The sequence below is a fragment of the Strix aluco genome, chromosome 5, assembly GCF_031877795.1.
Source record: "Strix aluco isolate bStrAlu1 chromosome 5, bStrAlu1.hap1, whole genome shotgun sequence".
Lineage (NCBI taxonomy): Eukaryota > Metazoa > Chordata > Aves > Strigiformes > Strigidae > Strix > Strix aluco.
The window spans coordinates 62,451,224-62,472,620 of NC_133935.1; the positions used below are offsets into that span (position 1 = coordinate 62,451,224).

Genomic DNA, 21,397 nt, shown 5'->3' on the forward strand with positions numbered 1-21,397 from the left:
GCTTTGAGGATGGGAATGATATTTTATGCTTCATATGCAAGACAGAAAACTGGGGCAGCAATGACTGTGCCATAGAGCTGAGGGAATAATTCAGAATTAATAATTTATTTGCTGAATATAGCTTCCTTTCTTCCTTTTTGAACAGTTGTGAAAAAGCATCTTCCTTTCAACTGTGAGAGGCAATGGCACACTGGGTCACTTAAGGTGAGCAAGAGGCCATAATATAGTTTGCACCTATGTAGCCTGCCTCCTTGCTGGAGTCCTCTGAGCACAAATCTTTGCATGATGACCCACCTCTTGATGTACAGTCATTTGTATTTGCTGATTTATGACCCAATCAGGCTAACACGTGGGCTATAGAGCACCTGAGGAAGTATGGCTCTTTGCTGCCTACACACAAGACCCACAAGGCCTGGGTTTGTCTGTGCACAAAGCAGGGTGAGTCTCATACATACTACATGGTACAGCTCTGAACAAAAGGCTGAGATTAGTTTAAAGATTCAAAATATAATAGTATTTATTTATTCATTAACATTAGCCAAATTTTGTCTGCAAATATACTTGGTAATACTGTACTAAGCAGTTTACTACAAGTATGGAATAAGAGGAGACAGAGGAGACAGTTAAGATGAATTTTACTTTGATCTTTTATTATTTATCTGTAGTAACAAACAGAAATGGGTTTTTTGTTCGATGCACTTTATCATCTTGGCCCAAAAGTGTGGCTTCATAAATTTCCCATTCTACAAATATTTCTGCCCATGTTTGGTCATATTATAAAACCGTTTTGACTATGCATTAAGTTACAAATACATAAAATGTTTGTAGGAACAGCCTATGTATTTGATGATCATGTCGTGTGACTATAACTGGGAAAGAAGAGTGGGAGATTACAGGTAAAGTATTGCAGCTAGCATATAAGCAGCAGTCACATTTTCATTTTTGTTCTCTGCAGGGCAGAGCAGAGTTTAGAACTAATAGCTTATTGTTCATTTTCAATATTTGCATATTATAACTCCAAGTATGACTTTCACTGGTATCATCCACTACTCAGTAACAATACATATTTTAAGCAGCCTCTCAGTAAATTAATTTCCTAGAATATTCCTGCAAAGTGGGCACAAAATGAGTTACAATATTGCATTGGAAAATTCAATGCTTCATTTAAATAAATATTTGCAGATTTCACCCCTCATTATCTGCTTAGCTATACTCATCTACAAAAAGGGAGCTTATAAGTATTCCCTTTTTTGTACATTCAGAAATAAAAGTTTAGTTTAGATTTTTTTAAGGGTTGAAAGTCTTCCTGGAAAAGGAATGGGGAGAAACACAAAAACATGAACTTTCTGAAACTCTTCCGTGCATACAAATGTAAATGCATATTTAAATCATAGAGATATATATATATATAAATTATATATATATGCATAGAATCATAGAATCATAGAATACCAGATTGGAAGGGAATTTAAGGATCATCTGGTCCAACCTTTCTTGGCACAGTTCAGACAAAATGGCACAGCACCCTGTCCAGCCAAATCTTAAAAGTGTCCAGTGTTGGAGAATCCACCACTTCCCTTGGGAGATTATTCCAATGGCTGATTGTGTCCAATCGGAATCTCCCCAGGATTAACTTGTACCCATTACCCCTCATCTTTTCCCTGTGCCTCCTTGTAAAAGAGAGTCTCCATCTTCTTTGCAGTGACCCTTTAAATACTGGAACATGGTGATAAGGTCTCCCCCTTAAGCCTTCTCTCCCTCCCCAGTACTCTCAGCCTTTCCTCATATGACAGGCTTCCCAGTCCTTTGATCATCTTTGTGGCCCTTCTCTGGACCCTCTCCAGCCTGTCCACAGCTTTTTTTGCACAGCAGGACCAAAACAGTATTCCACGGTATTGCATGTGTAGGTACACTGTGTATAAAAATGTACACCAGCTGAAGCAATAGTAGAATTTTATTTAAATATCTATATTAACTGCCTCACTCTAAACAGTAAGTTTGGGATTTTTTGGGGTAGACATAGTTATGGAACGCCTGCAGTGAAGCCAAAACTATTCTTCAGGTCTTCAAATATAAAGACACAATAAGATCACAGCAAACTCCCTACCAGAGCATTACAAAACCAAGACAATGTCAAATGTTTATGGTAATGATATGCATACTGTTGTTTAGGCAGTGAAGCTCAGTAAAGCAACACCAAAAGGCTCAAATGAGAGTTTCATGTTTCATTTCATCACTGAGGTTATTTCTTTCATCTCCAGACTGTATCTGCATACAGATTTGCATGACAACTCAGAAGCCCAAATAGAATGAACAATGTCTCTGATTGCCACTTCATCCTTAGGGCAACTAGTGTGAACATCATTAGATGACAATTCTTGTTGCTGATAAAATGGAGTTTGCATACCCAATTAGATAAACTAGGTGAGAATTTTTCTTTCATGAAGGTAGTCCTCTTTCAATGACTTTATTTGGATTATCAGAAGTTAAGCATCTTTCACATAATGTTACATTACATTTTTTCACAAAATGGGTGCATGGTATTGTTTCCTCCTGATATATATATATATAAAAAAAAAGAGAACACAGCTATATTTATTCAAGGCCTGCACAAAGTAAGAGAAGAAGGGGGAGATACACTTCCCACTAATTACATTGCCATAAATGCAAAATCAGAGGGGCATGTTTTTAACCCAAGTAAGGCAGATTGGGTTTATGAGAAGCTATGAAATACATTTTTCATCAAAGCAAGAAGAGTAGGCTTTATAAATTCTGTGATAACAACAAAAGATTTGCACACAATTCATTCCTTTTTTCTTCTGAAAGCTGGCAGATATTTTCTGAAATAAAAGAGGTTCTAGGTGACCTCATTAAGATGGACTTCTGAATGGTCTATCTTTCTTTATACACATACCTGTGCATTTACCTACCCCACCGAGGAACCCTTCCAATCTCTCTCCCTCCTCATTTTCCCCTGTGGACTTATTTGTCTTGAAGTCCATTTTGCTCCCCTTTTCCTCCTCAGTACTCCCTCCCTATTCACTCCCAATTACCCATGAAAAAGTGATCTGGTCAGGAACTTTACTGACAAGATTTCCAGCATCTTTTCTGGAAGTGTTGAGTACAAAGTAAAGAGACAAGCATTACTCTTGAAAATTGAAGTGCCTTCTGCCCTTTTTACCTTTTCAGGTCCTTCAGTTGACAAAGGACTCCACGTGACCAGCAGCAGCTTTCACCTGAGAGAAGAACTACTCATCTGTGTGGACTGCCTGCCTGAAAACAGGGAAAAGTGATCCTAGAGCGCAAGACTACCTTGTCAGGATCTACTGCAAGCATCTGCCAGGTGTATACAGCAAGGATCTCCAGAAAGCCCCTTAGTTGCTTTGCAGTTGTTACTCTATTATGAATGTGGCAAATCACTAGACAGCCATAGGATCTGAAATCTGCAGAAATCTGAGCAGAAAATAAATCACAGCCATGTTGCACCAACCTTGGCAAAAAGTCTGGGGGTATATGCATTCTGTCACCTTTAGAATATTTTTTACCTTCTGCTGTAATAAATTAGATCTTTTTCAATCTCTTGATGCAATCAATGTCACCTACCTGTGATCCACTGAGTATCTGAAGTATGATTATTTTAAATTTTGATTACTTTTAAAATTCTAATAATCACAAATTGTTCCCATATGACAAATGTTCTGTTTTGTCTTTTATTTTCAATGAAGCTTAAAATAAAAAACTTTTTTCTGTCATTGTTTTTCACCAGTATCATTGTTTGTTTCATTAATGTCAGCACAACTCAGAAATGAGTTTTAGATGAGTTCAGCTGCTTTTGCTGACTAAATTTGCAGCAGCAAAGCATAAAGCATTTCAGGCTCCTCAAAAGCACAGTCTTTTTATTATTTCTTATTGAGAGACTGGTGGTTTAAAAAACAAATAGATACATAGATTTCAATTTGCTCCTTTCTTTTTTTTTTTTGTAATCTCCATGCAATGAGGGATTTCTGTGCACTAGAAAATTAGCAGACTATAGATTTTTGTCATTTGGCACCTGCAAAACATGCACAGTACCATATACCTAAATTGTACAGCTGTTACAGTCACACAAGATTGTGCCTATAATGAAGAAATACAATATATCCAAACAAGCAATACGTATGTGTATATATTATATATATGTGTATATATATAAAATATATATGTGTGTATATATATCCATACATATATAAAATAGTTGTTTAGCAGTAGGAGTTGATGTGGTTTGTGGCATGTGATAGTTCTACTGGTGAAATTAAATGCACATCACACTTTGTCTTCTCAGCTGTTACATGCTGCCTAGTTTTCAGTTTGGCACTGTCTAGGTATGCAGTCACAGATGGAAAGTCTGTACGTGTGACATGCTTTTCACCTGCCATGAAATGCTGAACTCCCTCTGTCATTTTGTATAAATAATTTGCAATTCATTTAGTTCTCACACAGGGTATTCCAAAATAACTCAGTAAAATATTTACTATTAACAGTAGTGGATTTAAAAGCTGTGAGAAAGGAATCCACTTTTAGAAGCTTTTATATGCTATAATTTCCAGATCTGTAACCTACAGCACAGGATGAGGGATTAAAATTATGCATGAGGTTCTGCATTTGAGTCTCTGATATGACTTTTATGTATTGACATCTGGAACAAAAAGGATTAAATGTATAATTTAATCCTATCAAAGACAATTGTAGTTTCCCTTTTCTACACTGTGTTAAATGCACAGAAGCTTCATGCAATAGCATACAACTCTCTAACAGCGATTACATGACATGGAAAGGATGCTGACTTAGGACACATGATATAAAGAGCTTTGCAGTACATCAGTAGACTATTTCAGTTGTGAGGCCATGTTTCACTTTTCAGTCCATGACCTTTTGTATAACTTAACAGAGTAAGGAATATCTTAAGGATGTCTTTTTGCTCTCACAGAACTACCTTTGATGCCCAAGAGCTTTACAGATATCTTATAAAAATCTCCTGGCATCTGTTTTACTATTATTCTTTTATGCAAAAGTATTACAAATAGTAAGAGTAAAGAAGAATATACTGAAAGATACTACAAGTGAAGAGGAGATGTAATTGCTTGCCTTTATTGACAATAAAAGGAACTTAGACTACTATCTTAGAATAAATTCTTAATTTTTAGATGGTTAAACTTAGGTAACATGCATCCCATCTTGCAGTGTGCCTTTAGAGAGCCTCTGCAACCCTTTTCAGGTTCCACCTTGGGGCTGATTCTTTACTAACCCCCAGTAACACTTCATGTTTCTAACAGATTTCGTTACAACCTTGCAATGCCATCAAATAAGCATGTGTCATCCCAAGAATTACCTTTTGCTTACTTACTTCATGGATTTGTTAATATTTGTACATGCCAAATACCTAAAGATTCATTGGATGATAATTCAGTAGTCCATACACAACACACAATACTAAATATTATTAGGATTTCCTATTGCCACTGGTAATAAAAGATGCTCTTTACAGTTGATATTAGTACACCTGGAGCTTTTTGTGTCATGTGTTTTCCTGAACAATACAGTAAGGCAATCTTTTCTGTTAGACACAGAGATATCATTAAAGGGAGGCAGCAGTTTATGGACAAGAGTGTTTAATTTTTACGATTTACACCCAAATTGTATTCGAGAGACTACATATTTAGCCTACTTTGAACACTGTGGGAGATGTAAGTAAGCACATAAGATTACAAATTAATCTTACTTACATGGTAGGAGAAAGATTTTGTGTCAAGGAGTAAGAGTTGCAGAAGTATAATCAGAACCCTCATTATCTTATTAAATATATTAGTTGTACTGTAAAACATTAAATACTCAGGCAGTACAAACCCAGAGGTAAACAGTATCCAAGAAATGAGTAAGTTTATATATATAACCATTCTGAAAATAATGCAGATATTCTGGATGGTTCAAAATACTTGTTCAAGAGTGTAACATTAATCATGTATACAATTACAGGGAGGTTCAAAGTCTAAAAAAATGTTAGCTTTCCCAATTATAAACTTAACTGATCAGCATAGCGTAAAGCTGCAAGGTAAGCAGGTACATTTTGCTTCAAATAACTACGGATTCTTCCAGTTAGCTACCATACTCTGCAGGTTTCTTTCTGAAGACAACACTCACTGTGGACACATTCATGTTTACACATGGGTCCTTACATGAGGAATCATGAATTTTAAAATCAGGCCTTGGTCCTTCAGTAAGAATTCTGTACTGAATATTCCTGTGCCCACACAAAACTCTGCTGAAGCTCATGGTACTTACAGGGACAGCAAATTTGTATTACCTGTCACTACAGACTCAAACCCAAATACAGGAAATAAATTTAAATTTTCACTTTACCAGAGAAACATGTATCACAGCCTAAATTAATTAATGAGTTTTGAAAAGTCTTCAGCAAATGATATATCTGGGTTTTGTGACCTTTTTTCCACAAACAGTCAATTTTCTGAAAAAAATCCAGCCTCTGTGTTGAAATAACTTTTAACAGTTTTGGCTGAAAGGGCGAATCTGAAAATCTGTTTTTTGACATTTTCTAGGTAAGACATTTCTATTGTTTTGAAATGACTTTTTGCTTTGTTAAATGCCAAAATTAGGGAAAAATTTTAAAATAATGTAAAAAAACAAATTAAATGTTTCTAACAAAATTTTATGAATAAGTTGTTTTCATTCTTTTCTTTCAGTAGCACAATCAAGTAATTTTAGCTCTGGGTCAACATAAAACAGTGGTTTGGGTTGTTTTAATTTTTCTGTTCAGGCAGTGAAGTGGAAAAAAAAAGAAATAAAACCAATTATTTGCAGTTCTGCCACCAACCATACATTATTGTATTTGAAAATCTACCAGCTTGTCTACTACATATCCAGTACAAAACAAAACAAAGAAACCCAGAAAGCAACAGCAGTAATCTATCTTTAGAGTTTTACCATGAAAAATGTACTTGGCGACAGAAATCTTTTTTAGTTCAAGCTTAAAATGACACTAACATGTACATTTCTTACTTTTCTATAAAAGTGTATGCATGTACTACTTTCTCCTTATGTCATTTCTATTTTACTTAGAATCACGATATTTACATTCCACCAAACCAAATAGCAAAACATCTATTACTTGAACATAACACTAGATTTTGTAATTTCCTGAAAGGCTGAGTGCCTTTAACCAGATATTGTATTTGATCTTTCCATATGTAATGAAACGCAGTAGGAGATTATGAATTCAGAAGGCAGGCGCACTTATGATCTGACATTGCATCTTTAAAAAGAAAAAAGCAACATGAATTTTTATTGCCCTTTGTTGCCGTTAGTCAAAGAAAAGAGAAAAGGAAAATATTTACAGTAGAAAAAGTGCTTCTTTCATAGTAGAAAGATATCTTCAGTGATACAAATTATATTAACTAGTAGTTCTACCTTTGAAATAACCATTTTTCATGATACACCAACAAAAGTGAAGGTATTAAAATTCTTCTCCCAGTTACACAAGTTCAAATTCTACTAAATCTGTTTGCTTCGGTGGCTTTAATCAGAAGTTCAACAGTGTAAACTAGAGTGAATGTGGCTTGCAACAGTAAAATCACTCCTTGCTGAATCTCCCTGCTTAATATTGCATTCAGAATATGGAGTCTGATCATTGTGAAGTGTTTCATATATGGCAAATTAATTCTAGGAAATTTTCTATAATTAAGTTATACAATCATCTTTACTGGGATTTTTTTCTGTAAGTACATTTTTGAGTTGGTTTTATTGTATTTTAATGTTAAAATGCTAGATATTTTACGCCTTGTTTAACTTTTTTTGATACTGTATCTATATTAGTCAAAAAGAGAATCATCTTGTCTGGTATTATATCAATTTAATGATTGAAAGATTAACATATATAATTTATACAGTGCATCATGGATCAATATATCTTGATGCTGACTAAGAAAAGCCATTTACACATAGGCAGTTACATTCTGAGCTGTAATTTTACCCATGTGGCAGCAAAAGGAAAATAGATACATAATTCATACAGGACCTCTTCCTGATGGTGTTAAAGTTAATAGGAATGACAAACAAGGGCTTAAATTTCATAATTATGATCCATTCTGGCATCTTCTTGGGTGGTAAATAAGAACTTACTCTTGTGAGGTGCTAGGCATTCTTAGTTGTCATTAATTTCATTAAGAACAGGAGGTGTGTGGCACTTTGCAGGAGGTGCTCACCATTAGTTCAAAATTAGGTTTCTAATGACCGGCAATGACAGTTCAAATTGTTACCATATCTAAAGATGGCTCATTCACTCTCTGGTCTTCAAGGTCTGAATGCACTTAAACATTCATGAAATGTCACTGAAAATATGACACTAAAAACTATGAAAAGTTGTTCAATGGCCCCAACTACAAAATGGAAGAAATAGGAAGAAAACAGGCAGGAAATTGAAAGAAATAGCCAGAAAATAACTGAAGAGTTTCCCTTTAATATTTTCATAGACTAGAAATGGCTTAGGGAAATGTGGGGGTTTTAAACTGCTCTTCTCCCAATTCTAAAAGTTACTGGGATAGGGCATAGATTTTATCTTGGAAATACTGAGCTCTACACCCATCCAAACTTTCTGAAGTTCACTCTGATCTTTTTTTTGTTATTCTGTCTTAAGTGACATGCAGTGATAACAAGACCGTACAAAACAAGAACTGTATAGATTATTTGTTATCAAGGCAATACTAACAAGGTAAGACTATTTAGTCTTACAGGAAAAAACCGACACACTACCACCACTCTCCTGCAAACTCCCATCCGATACAACAGGTAAACAAAACAGAAAATTATTTCACGAATCATCATACACTGGAAATGGGGGGGGGGGGGGGGATTTGTAATTTCCTTCTCTGTGACCTTTTTGCATTCACCTGGAACTGCCACCTGCCTATCTCTGCCAGCCTGAGGATAGCCAGGCAAATCCCCAATATGTCAGTTGCATCAAGTAACAGGTTCCATAGGTATGTTTTTTATTAACCATGCAACAGTTCCTTCCACACCAGATCTTAATGGGTGTTTTGCAGGCAATTCCCAAGCTCAAAGAGACAGACTGAAGCAATTACCAGGACCTTTACAAGTTAAAGGTCTTTCTTTCTTCCCAATAACTACTCTCATCTTGTTAGCATCATTGTGATAATTAATAAACTAAATTGTGCTTGGTTTTTATTATAATGTTCTCTCAAACCTCTACTGCATTAGACCTACACATACACACACAAGTCTATTACCGAATTTTTTCCTGAGATCCCCACAAGCTACGAAGTGTTTGAGCTGACACCGACTAGGGTTTAAGCAGGGGATATCCCACTAAAGAGCTGTTGTTCAAGAACAGATCCTGATCTACATACACCCCTGGGCTAGAAGCTGCAATTGTTTACATTAGTAGCTGTGGAAAAGCTGCAGAAGGATTCCCATTTCTCAACTGTAATTCTTTGTTTTAGTTCAGGGGCATGGCAACCAGGCAAGAGCAACCTTCACGCTATTCCTTGTAACTGCCCAATGTAACCAAGAGTTTCACCTACAGGGAGAGAAATGTGGAAGTCCACAATGAAGAGACTGGAAAAGAGTGTGTCCAGATCTCTCTTTTCTACAGTAAGATGGCTAGAAATTCTCAGAATTAACATATCAAAATAAGAAGAGATGGCAATTTGTAGCCTGGTTTTCTAGGTAATTGAGTAAATTTCCAAAATTCAGTAAATGCAATCATTTCCCATGTCAGTCTGTCTGTCAAACTCACAGTAATTCTTGAACATCATTTTAGAGGGGTAAAGAGCCTAAACATAAGCAATTTTATGACAACTGGCAAGTGGATGGAGAAGAGACATCCTGTTATTATTCGTTGTGAAAGAGGCTAATGAGATCGCCCTTTCTTAGACATCAGAGACAGGAGGGAAACCACACATCATTAGTTATGCTGCACACAGTACTACTCATTTTTTTAAAGCTTTCCATGTTTTGTCCTAATTGCTATAACTGGGGAATGAATTAAAAGAGTACAGTATGGGGTTTGGAAGGCTTGATGTCCCATCTAGACAACATTTCCATTCAGTATAAGATAACATTAGATGACCAAACTCATTGTGAATTATATGACTGGTTTGCAGAGGTGGATAAGAGCAGAGCAGAAGCCACAAACAGATTTTAGCCCATGACAGAACTCTCATTGATTCTGGGACCTTGAGCTATACAAGTGGTTTCAAGTTGTTTTTTCTAACAGAGCTGTATTTACAGAAATGTCCCTACTGCTTGGTGCTTCACCCTTCTGCTTTCTATTGCATTAACATGAATTAGATTGAACAGATTTTTTTTTTTTTTAAATTCGTATGGTGTATGTCAAATATCTAGACTGTAATTGCTGTAGTCTTGAGGCTGTTTTATGTTATAGTATATAGCAGTTCTTTCAAGTGACTGAGAAATGCTACATACACAACCGGAAGGAAACTATAAAGATCTGACATTGTGATGATTTTGTTCCTTATTATCTTGCTTTAAAAAGGTTGTAATTCAAATTAGGTATTTTCTTGCTATTTGATTTATGAACAATGATACTACAGCAAAATAATATTTTAAATTGGTAAACAAAGCTACAGCTTCCTTACGAAGCAAGTATCATTTCATTGAAACATACTTCTTTAACTTGGACAGCAATAATTTTGTGCAAGCTGTCAGATTGTCTTAGCAGCATAATTTATAACTGAATAACCTCTGCTGAAAACTGCCCTTGAGGTGAAGTATTGTTTATCAAGCAATAAAATATTTGTTTAACTTTGTGATGAAGCTGAATAATGAATAAGTCTAATGTATCTCTGTGACATATTTCTTTTGGAAACGTGTGGAGCATAATGACCAGTAAATTTAGCACAGTTTTCAAATATAACTTCTTGATTTTATGACTGCTAACTTCTGGATTTTATGGCTGCTAGGTCCAGATGACATCCACTAATATGATGACATCACGTCTAATTAACATGTTTCTCAGGACTTGTTAACTATCCACTCTTCTACCCTCATTTATGTTCCAGGAAAATAAAATTGGGTTTAGATGTTATGAAAAAAATGCTAGTTTTTCTGATTTTTATTTTTTCAGCTTAATGTTTTAAATTAATTTCATGCAAGCAGTCATAAGTAATGCTCCACTTCTGTAGACAGACTCCAAGACATTTTATTTCATTCTTTCTTCCTGTTGGAAGCTTGGACTCAACATTCACCATAGCAATGCCACGAGGAATGCCACAAAAATTTTATTTCCTTCTTAAGATGGAGAAGTGGCTTGCTATAAAGGACTGCTTTCTCGTTGTTTATGCAATTAGAAAGCAATCACTAACATGAAAGAGGTTTCTATTCCCTGTTTTGAACTGTGGTACAGGGGTTATTAGCAATTACTGGCATTAAAAAGTGCCCCTACAGGCAGCTCTCCAGCTATTCTCAGGTTTGAAGAGTTACCCACTTCATGCCAGTCTGCCTGACCCCAGGTTTCTTCCTTTGTTGGTTGGACTAAGGAAGTAATTTGACATGCAGGATAATAACTTTATTCAATCTACTAACTTCTGAAAAATGTTCTGTATTCATTTGTGCCAGTGAATGACGCATTGTTTCTATTAACTATAGTTTTGCACATACTCATCTCTCTCATATAGGATTCCTATAAAGCCCCTGAGACTCGAAATGGTGGAAGCTTTGCTGCAACAGAAGCGAGTTATTAAAACCAGATAGGATATAATTCCAGTCGCTCTCAGTTGGAGCTGTATTACCCCTCTTTGGGTACCTTCCACATAAGGTACTGAATAGCAGAGCCAATCTAGTAACAAAGCAGTTTAGAAAGGATTCGCAGTATAAGAGAGGAGATGGGACTAATTAGGCAAGGAGCCATTGATCGTTGTGAGGCTTTTGCAGGAACAGAAGGTGGCTGACATCCAAACCCTACATTTCCTGGAATACAAAGAAAAAGGAGTATATCTGAAATGGTAAAGTTTGGATACGAATTGAAAGATTGCCATGCTGTGAGTATGTTATAGAGTAGAAATTAAAAAAAAAAAAAAAAAAAAAAAAAAAAGAAGGCTAAGTCAAATACCATGAAGTAAAAAAAAAAAAATCCACTGTACTTTTTATTTTGTTTTGGCTGTTAAATCATTTTACCATACAATCTGTTGTTCATGAGGCAAACAGCTCCTAAAGTGCAGAACACAGAGAAAGGTCTGCCAGCAAAATAAAGAAACTTAAAAAAATCTAAAGAGCATCACATTTTAATTTATCTATAACTCATAAAATATTGTCAAAATCCATTACCAGGACTGAGGTAAGAAAAATCAGAATGGGAACTCCTGAAAAGTATTAGTTTTACCAAATTTGCTTTGCTTATTCACATTTGCCACAAATTTACCAGAATTTCAAAATTTTTAGCAATACTGTCCATCTTAATTAAAGCAGAAGCAAATATAACGGAAACTAACTTTTTCTTGCTTTATTCAGCCAACATTAGGCATCTATTCTACAGGTATCATCCCAATGGAACAAAGATTTCATAATTTCACTGATCAGATGACTTTTTCCAAGTAGATAGACAAGGATGGTGGGGCTATGGATGGCCCGGAGTAAGGAACTTAAAGGGGGAGAAAGTTTCTTCTGCAACATTCTTTATATTCTTTGAATCTGGAAGCTACTGAAATGTAAACTAACTTGTTTTTTACCTTGGCCCTTTAAAAGTGACTATGGACACTTTCAAAGAAGAAAACTAACCTGACTTAAAAATGGAAGTGCTCAAACTTTCCAAGACTGTTCAAACTTATTCTGTCCTCTAAGACTTTGTAACCACCTTAGCAGTCTCTCTCAGCTCTGGTTACACTGGACCACAGACCACTCATGCCCCTTTCAGTGTTACTCCCTGTGAATCAATCAGTTCCTGTTTAGCAAATCTTGAATCTCTCTTTGATAAACATTTCCAGGTAAGTTCCTTTCTGCTGAGACTGAGATTCTCATCTGAATTATCCTTTTCACTGCTGTAAGTCTGGAGAATTACCTGAATAATTTCCGTTTAATGTGCAAGGTAGGATTCAGCACCCTTACAGAAATGACCTGGATTTATAAATTTTATTTATGTTTTGACCCACTTTGATCTTTCAGTTTAGCCAAGCTTTCTTCTGAATCAAGAAGAAACATATGAAGGAATGGTCATGACTGAATCATAGACTGTTAATTCTGCAGATATTGTCTTCCTGATGCAATGTGGTCTTTATGTGCATTGGTCTTGGAAAACCAGATTAGATAAAATAACTTAAATCATGTCTGAGATCTTATCCAATGGCTCAAGCAAATGATAAGACTCATATATTAGAAACTCAGTACACAGAAAGGGGGCAAAGTACCAAACTCTACATACTTAAAAGAGCCAACTAGTTGAAGTGGCACATTGTCACACACCGATGCAGAGATTTGTCAAAACTAAGTACTTTACTAGCAGCTCACACTTCAACACGACGAGACAGTGTTTCTAATCCATGCTATACATTCTAAGAGGGTTTTTCTCTTGTGGAGTGAAAGATGAGTATCTGATGATACTAGAGATTCTTCCTGTGATTAGAAATGTGGCTACAGTGTCACAGAGTCTGGCAAGAGGCATCCTCATCAAAGACTTCCCAAAGTGCTTCAGCACAACGAGGCGTATGAACTCTAGGGGGTAATTAGTTTTCTGCAACAACTCACTCTTAGTTTCCCTTTCTAAGGGTGTGACCTTAAAGGCATTTGAAGTCCAGGGTAGTTTTCATACTGACTTATCAGACTGGCTCAGGCTCTCAGTCTCAGGATTATCCTGCCTAATTTAAAGTATCTAAGACTCCTGACTTAAGGACCATGGTCATCCCAGCCTGCCTTTTATAGTCAATGGACACCTGCCTACATATGCTGTGATTGCAGGTAGGATGGATTGCTCTCTGTAGTTGTTTCTCTCTCTGTCGACTCTAGGAAGTCAGGGTGAGCAGGCTCTTAATTAGGTAGCACAGGTGCCTAAAACTAAACTGGTTAAAATTGGGCCTCATATGAACAAAACAACTATTCCTTTGAAGATATTATATAAGCCAAAACATGAATTAAAAATAAGAAATATGTATTTATCTAAAGTAATGTTTAAAAGTTTTTATTTACCATTTCATTGATGGATAAAATATCACTAATTGGAAGAGGAATTCCCAGAGCTTAATATGACTAATACATAGTTTAATAGAATTAATATTTTATATAATATCCTGTACATCAAGAAAAACATATATAATTACTAAATCAGTATTTGTTGGTTTAGTGCAGATAAAGTACAGATATTTGAGATCAAATCAGCCCCTTCTTTGGAAGAATGTAAGGTTGTCTTGAGGTGATTCCAAGTACTGACTTAATCTCAATTTAAGAAAAAAAGAAACCACATTGCTGATAGCTCTGCCTTCCTTTTCCATGCACTAAATCTGTAATGAATGCATAAAAAAATCTTTTTCACAGAAATAAGGGTCTTTTTTTAGGTTAATGATGGCCATACTAACTCTCAGGTTGGCTTCAGAATTTAAAAGAAATGGTGTATATTGTGCACTTCCCCCACAGTATGTCTTAATCCTTGACCAGTGAGGTCATTTTTTAACATCCAGAGCAATCCATCTCTCTATACAGAAAGAAGGACGACCAGCACTTGCACTGCAGAGTGACCTGAGCCTATTTTAGCAAACTCCCAGAAAGATGGCTTTTTGTCTTTGGAAAATTATGCCCATATCAAAAGCCTCCCACTTATTCTGTCTGGCCCATAGTACAAAAAGCAGCTAGATTTAGACAAGACAAATCTATGAAGGCAAGGAAACTGCAGACTATGGCTATACATATTTGTGTTAATTGCATGTTTGACAAAAGCATTATTTTTTAATTTGCATTATGGAATCAAATATGTTTTGCTGTATGACACATTCTTAATCTCGTGACCCAGTTCTTCAGTGGGGCTGTGATCAGCACTCCAGAAATCCTTACACCAGACCTTTTCTACTTAGAAGATCTCAGGAATGTTCCCTCCACTGAAAAAAACCCACCTCAAAACAAAACACCAAAACACCAAATCTCTTATGCTCAGTCTCAGACCTTCAAACAAACAAGACATGAGGTAGAAGAGGCAGACCAGTCAAATATTCTGCTAGTAATAACCAGAGTGGGTTTTGGAAGAAACTTTGTTATTTTGAAGAAGAATAAGTAATTTTGGTTCCCATAAATAAAAAAAGAAAAGAAGCCCTTTGCATTGTTTGACCAAATAGTAGATAAATACATGTTTTTTTATGGAAGCTATTCTTACTAATCCAGAAGGGGGAAAATAGCATAAATTCAGCAACCAGTTATTTCTGCATTATTTTATACATTTATATTGAGTGTACAAAAATATTAATATAAGAATGCAGGAACTGTGAAATCATCTTCTAGGCTAAAGAGTAAGGAAATAAAAAAGTCAATGTATAGCTGAATCTTGAAGTTAAGCCTTACAAGGTGGCTTTAAATATTTGTAGTGTTCTTTTCTCAAAAGGAAAGACCTAATACTAGAGCAATTAGGAAGAGGGGATGTACATTCAGTCTGTAAAGAAAATTCTTGGTTTCAGACATTCTAAATACTTCTAAAACTATTAAAGAAAAAAATTAAACGCATTAATATAAACTTATGCATCATTGCTGTTATCTTCTTTAATCCTTAGAGAGTTCTTTCTGCCTTGTGACTACAGAAACAATTAAGAAAAAGCTCATATTAGAGTCCATTGTGCGTTCCACTTTGTATCATTTTCTTCTTTTCCTCCATTTACTAGGATTTATTTTCTTTGCTTGAAAAGATCATTTTTATCTCATTGAAGTCCCTGCCCAAAGTCATAATGCTCCCTGTCACATCACACCAATCTCTTGGTGGCTAATTATGATGTCACAGGCAGGATTTTGACTACAGAAGAACTGATAATTTAAGTACACTTTATGTACCAGAATTTAGGTTTTCTGCAATGTTCAAAGTAAGGAATACTGCAGCCAGACAAGGCGCAAGCTGTGAAAGTTTGAGATCCTGGCTATCACTTCTCAGTAGTATATTAATGGACTTTCTGTTAGAACAAGAAGGTAATAGAGTACGCTCTTTGTCTTTTCCTTCCAAGATACTGTTTCTGAAAGATGCCTCTCTGAAACACAGGCTGTCCACAAAAATTTAAGGTGAGGTGGTAATTTTTCCAAATAGTCAATTGGTGTCAGAAAAGACTTTGAACCTGGACTGGTTTCAGATGTCTGATTTAAAACAGACACAATGTTATAACAGTACTATGATACCCAGTTGGCCAAATGTATAGGGTTTGTTTGGGTTCTTTCTCCATTTCCTGATGAAATGTGTAAGTCTCTGAAACAAGATTACAAGAAGAATCCAAGTGATCCTTTAATGGAACCCATTCCCATCTCTAGGGGGTGGGGGGTGGGGGGAAACTGTTGCAAGTGAAGAACTCTATTCTGGAAAAACTGCAAAGAAAAAAAAACCTGAAAACAGTAACTGTTTTCTGTAAAGCTAGGCAAATTAAAAAATAAGCGCAGTTATTGATTACAAAAAGAACCTATAGCTGAAAATGAAACCTCATTTGATTATTTTTCAGGAAAGGAAGTCCTGCATTATTGTCTCAGTGCCGAGCTGACAGGATCATAAATTGGGTTTTATTAATTGCTACAGGACTGTCTTTTTGTAGCACCAAAAAACCCCCTAATCTTTTGTATGGGAGAAGAATATCTACATCATTGGAAGTTCAATAGCTACAGTTGTCCAACTAATTTCAAATTAATGGATGAATTAATCGGATATAATGTACATTTGAGCTAGAAAAAACCCAAACCAACAAACAATTTCAATAAAACTACAGAAAGTATCCTTTGTTTTAACGTGATATTTTTTCACATCATTTGATGTATATGATCGATCACCATCACAAGTTTTCCTAAGTAGGAGTTTTTAAACATTTAAGTGTTTTTCAACCTTTTTTCTCTAGGCTTCGAGTATTTCATATAGGAACAGCTTAGAGACTGCAGTATGGATAACGTTCATCTTTTTCACGGGAACTTGAACAGAAGCTAATATATATTGAACACATTATTAAAATATAGAAAAGAGTTACCTCTCAAGCTTCAGTATCTATTTGGTCTAATTTTGTTTCGGTTTCTTTGGCATATGCCTAAAATAGGTTATCGGAGTGGGCTGTTTGGTCAGAAGATCTTCAAGTATAAAGGAACCTATTTGCTCCACGATTCCTTCGGAAGGCTCCTATTACTAAACCGAAAGAAACGTAAATTAGCAGGAGGAATACCTTCTGCTATCTTGATGCAAGCTTTGTGAAGAAGACACCGGGTGTTTTCAGAATCTTAATTAAAAACCACAGACAGTTCCTTGCGTTTATCGGAGCTCTCGGCTCGGCACGCAGAGCTCGAGGAACGGCGTGCCCCCCTTCCCCGGAGACGCACCGCTGCTGCGAGCCACTCTGCGGCGGGAGGCGGCGGCGGGTGCGGCCGGCGGGCGAGCGGCGGAGCCCCGGGGCGGGCGGCCGGGGGGCGGCGCGGGGGGCGCGGGGGGCGCGGCGCGGGGGCCCGGTCGGCCCCGCAGCGGCAGCCCGGCGGGGCGCTCGCTTCCCGTCATCCCCGCGCCATCTAGCGACGGGAAAAAGGGGGGCGGCTTTGCACGGGAGCGGAAAGGAGAGGAGGAGGAAAAGGCTCCCATGCTCGCCCCAGCTCTCGCCTTCCCCGAAGCTGGTAAGAGCCGTTTGGATATTGCAGCGAGAACTCCGGAGTGGCTCGGGGCGGGTTGTGAGGAGCGTCGCCACACTCCACTCCCAGGCATTTCATCCCCGCTTCTTTCAGTGAACCGTTCCCCTCCCCTTGACAGGAGCTCGCGCTCCCGAGGAGCCCCCGGACACCTCACCTTCGCCATCCCCGCCGCCCCATCCTCCCGAAACACCGCTAACTCCGGAGGGTCTGCGCGGCGCTGCCGGCGGAGGGGCTGGACCGCGCGATCCCGGCCCCGCTGAGACACACACACACACACACACACACACGCACGCACGCAAACACGGGCACGGGCACACGCACACACGGGCACACACACACACACACACACACACGCACACACAGGCGCTCCCCGCCTGCCCTGCCGCCGCCGGCACAGCCGCCCGCAGCCCCTTTGTTCCGCCCGCGGAGCGATGCCCTCCGCGCCCGCCCCGCGCCCCCCCGCCCCGCTCCGCCGCCGCCCGCCCCTGCGCCCCGAGCCCGCGGGCGGCGGCGGCGCGGCAGGGCGGCATGGCCCGCCCGCCGCGGGGGAGGCAGCGGGAAGCCCCCCCCCGCCCCCGGCCGCGCCAGGGCCTGGCCGCCGCCGCCCGCAGCCCGCGGCAGCCCCGCGGCAGGGGCAGGGGCCGGGGCCGCGGCAGCGGCCGCGCCTGCCGGCAGCCCCGCGCCGCAGGATCCGCGCCCCGAAAGGACGTGCTCCGCCGAGTTGCCAGGCGCGATTACGTTGTTTTTTTCCCCCCACCCACCCCTTGAACTTGTTGCTTGGCGCTCGGCGGTGGCGGAGGGGGGTGGGGGTGGGGGAAAGCCTTATTATCGATGTCCCTTTGGATGCGATCAAGCTTTCTGAGGAGCAACTACTTCCCCGCCGTTCCCGGCGGGGCGCGGAGAGCTAGCGGCAGAGCCCGTATTTCCAAAAGTCTCTATGCAACTGAGCGCTCTCGCCAGACTTTCACAGGTAGGTGCCGCAGGCTGGGCACGTCCGGAGGGGTGCGAGAGCAGAGCTGAGGGGAAGGGGCGAGAGAAAGGAGGCGGGAGGGAGGGGGATGATCCGCCGCCGACCACCGAGCCGCTACCGAACCCCGCGCCCGCCGCCGCGCCCCCCCCGGCCTCCCCCGCCGCCGCGGAGCCCCTGCCCCGCTCCCGCCCCGCCGCCAGGCTCTCTCGGCTTCGCCCTTCGCCGACCGCTCGGCCGCTCCCGAGGGTGCCCCATGCAGCCCACCCTCTGCGGGTGCCTCCAAAGCCCCCCGCTCCTACCGCCCGCCGCAGCCGCCGCGGCTCTGCCCGGCCCCCGTCTCCTCGCTCCGGATCACCCCTGTCCCTGCCCCGACGCCCCGTCCCGGGGAGACTCCCCTCCGCCCGCTTCCTTTTTCCGGGGCGCTGCCCCCCTCCCGGCGCGCCTTCCCCGGCGCCCCTCTGCCCTTCAACGCATTTCCTACAAGGAAAACTTGCCTTAAAGTTTAATGCTGCCGCCCGGAGCTCCTCCCCCTGCCCCGCCGGCTCCCCCGGCCCCGAGCCGGGGTCAGGGGGAGTCCCCGGGGCTGCGATCAAGGTCAGGGAGAGGATTCGTCCCGCGGCTGCCTCAGGGCTGCGGCTGGGGAGGGGGGAGGCGGCCCGCCCGGCCCAGCCCCTCCGCCCGCCACGGCGAGCGGGCGGCGGCGCCGGGCGGCCCCGCTGCAGCCCGCCCGGGAAGGGTCCGTCGGCGGCAGCGGCCCGGCTCCGGCGGCCGGCGGGGAGCGGAGCGGAGCGGAGAAGGGGCGGGGGGACCGGCTGCGTCGCGTGTGGAAGAAAATCTCCTTCCAGGTGGCTACACCGCTGCACCAGAGCTGCTCGCCGGCTCCCGGGGTTAGTGCTCTGTGGACCGTTGCTTCCATCCAGGGGCCTCACATGGACCTTGTATCCTAAGGATCTGTCTGCTAGAGTAGCTGCTTTGAAAGCGTTGATGTGCCCTGATTTATTGTCCTAACTGGCTAACCAACGCCTGGAAAGGATATTCTGGGATGAAGAGGGGGAGGAAACGAAAAGGAAGCAAAAAGATTTTCGGTTAATACTGGAAATCACAACAATGTTCAGAAATTCTGTTGCCTCAAAAGTGGGTGAGCATTTGTATTTTTCTGTTCCCTCTCTCTTTTAGTGGCTGGACCAGAACTGTCTCTAGATTGACTCCTTTAGCTGTAGTAGGTGTTTGGGACCATGGCAGCAGGAGTAGCAGCTTGGTTACCCTTTGCCAGGGCAGCGGCCATAGGATGGATGCCAGTGGCCACAGGTCCCATGCCAGCTGCTCCGCGGCAGGAGAGGAAGAGAAGCCAGGACTCTCTGATTGTGCTGAATGTGAGTGGCATCCAGTTCCAGACGTGGCTGGACACCTTAGAGCGCTACCCCGACACTCTGTTGGGCAGTTCAGAGCGGGACTTCTTCTACCACCCTGAGACACAGCAGTACTTTTTTGATCGGGACCCTGACATTTTCCGCCACATTCTCAACTTCTACCGTACCGGGAAGCTTCATTACCCCCGCCAGGAGTGCATCTCAGCTTATGATGAAGAGCTGGCCTTCTTTGGCATCATCCCTGAGATCATTGGTGACTGCTGTTATGAGGAGTACAAGGATCGCCGGCGTGAGAATGCCGAGCGCCTGCAGGATGATGCCGATCAGGACCATGCAGCTGAGAGCTCCCTGCCCTCAATGACAGCTCGGCAGAGGATGTGGCGGGCCTTTGAAAACCCACACACCAGTACGCTTGCTCTGGTCTTCTACTATGTCACTGGTTTCTTCATTGCCGTCTCTGTTATTGCCAACGTGGTGGAGACAGTGCCCTGTGGGGTAAGCCCGGGTCGCATCAAAGAGCTGCCCTGTGGAGAGCGCTATGCTGTGGCTTTCTTCTGTCTGGATACTGCCTGTGTCATGATCTTCACAGTCGAATATCTTCTACGTCTGCTGGCGGCCCCTAGTCGCTACAAATTCGTGCGCAGTGTCATGAGTATCATTGATGTGGTTGCCATCATGCCGTATTACATTGGCCTGGTGATGACAGATAATGAGGATGTCAGTGGGGCTTTTGTGACACTACGAGTCTTTCGCGTCTTCAGGATCTTTAAGTTTTCCCGCCACTCGCAGGGGCTGCGCATCTTGGGCTATACCCTGAAAAGTTGTGCCTCGGAGTTAGGCTTCCTCCTCTTTTCACTCACTATGGCCATCATCATCTTTGCCACAGTCATGTACTATGCAGAGAAAGGTTCATCAGCCAGCAAGTTCACCAGCATCCCTGCAGCCTTCTGGTACACCATTGTCACCATGACAACACTGGGGTAAGTGCAGCTGGTGTTTGGTTACAGCCAACATTTCAACAAGTGTATTGGCACAAACGGAAAATACTCACTTAAAAAAAAAAAAAAAGTTGATAGAAAAAATGCGAGGGCAAGTTTTTGTTACAGAACTTTATGAATACAACTTATCACTTATTTCTAAATGTTTTACACTTGCAAGTGAGTTAAAAGTGTTGCTGAAAGTAAAAAAACCCAAACCCCAGAACTGC

At 40.8% G+C, this 21,397-nt stretch overlaps 1 protein-coding gene and 1 long non-coding RNA gene across 11 annotated transcripts in view; one reads left to right on the forward strand and one right to left on the reverse strand.

Annotated features, from left to right (window-relative positions):
* The window catches only part of LOC141924673 (uncharacterized), a 38,601-nt gene extending 19,147 nt beyond the window's left edge, over positions 1-19,454 (reverse strand). For 8 of the 9 annotated variants that reach the window (XR_012623634.1, XR_012623638.1, XR_012623633.1 and 5 more), the window contains exons 1-2: positions 19,315-19,454; positions 17,208-17,359 (exon numbers count right to left, since the gene is read on the reverse strand). This is a non-coding gene — a long non-coding RNA (uncharacterized LOC141924673). Of the gene's footprint in view, positions 1-17,207; positions 17,360-18,004; positions 18,285-19,314 lie in introns of those variants that run through there. The other variant, XR_012623631.1, reaches the window with a different exon arrangement.
* The window catches only part of KCND2 (potassium voltage-gated channel subfamily D member 2), a 310,155-nt gene continuing 306,578 nt past the window's right edge, over positions 17,821-21,397 (forward strand). Inside the window, exons 1-2 of one of the 2 annotated variants that reach the window (XM_074827569.1) lie at positions 17,821-17,835; positions 19,997-21,170. In XM_074827569.1, the coding sequence (XP_074683670.1) occupies positions 20,056-21,170 (1,115 nt within the window). In that variant the 5' untranslated portion in view covers positions 17,821-17,835; positions 19,997-20,055. Of the gene's footprint in view, positions 17,836-18,482; positions 18,821-19,996; positions 21,171-21,397 lie in introns of those variants that run through there. The other variant, XM_074827568.1, reaches the window with a different exon arrangement.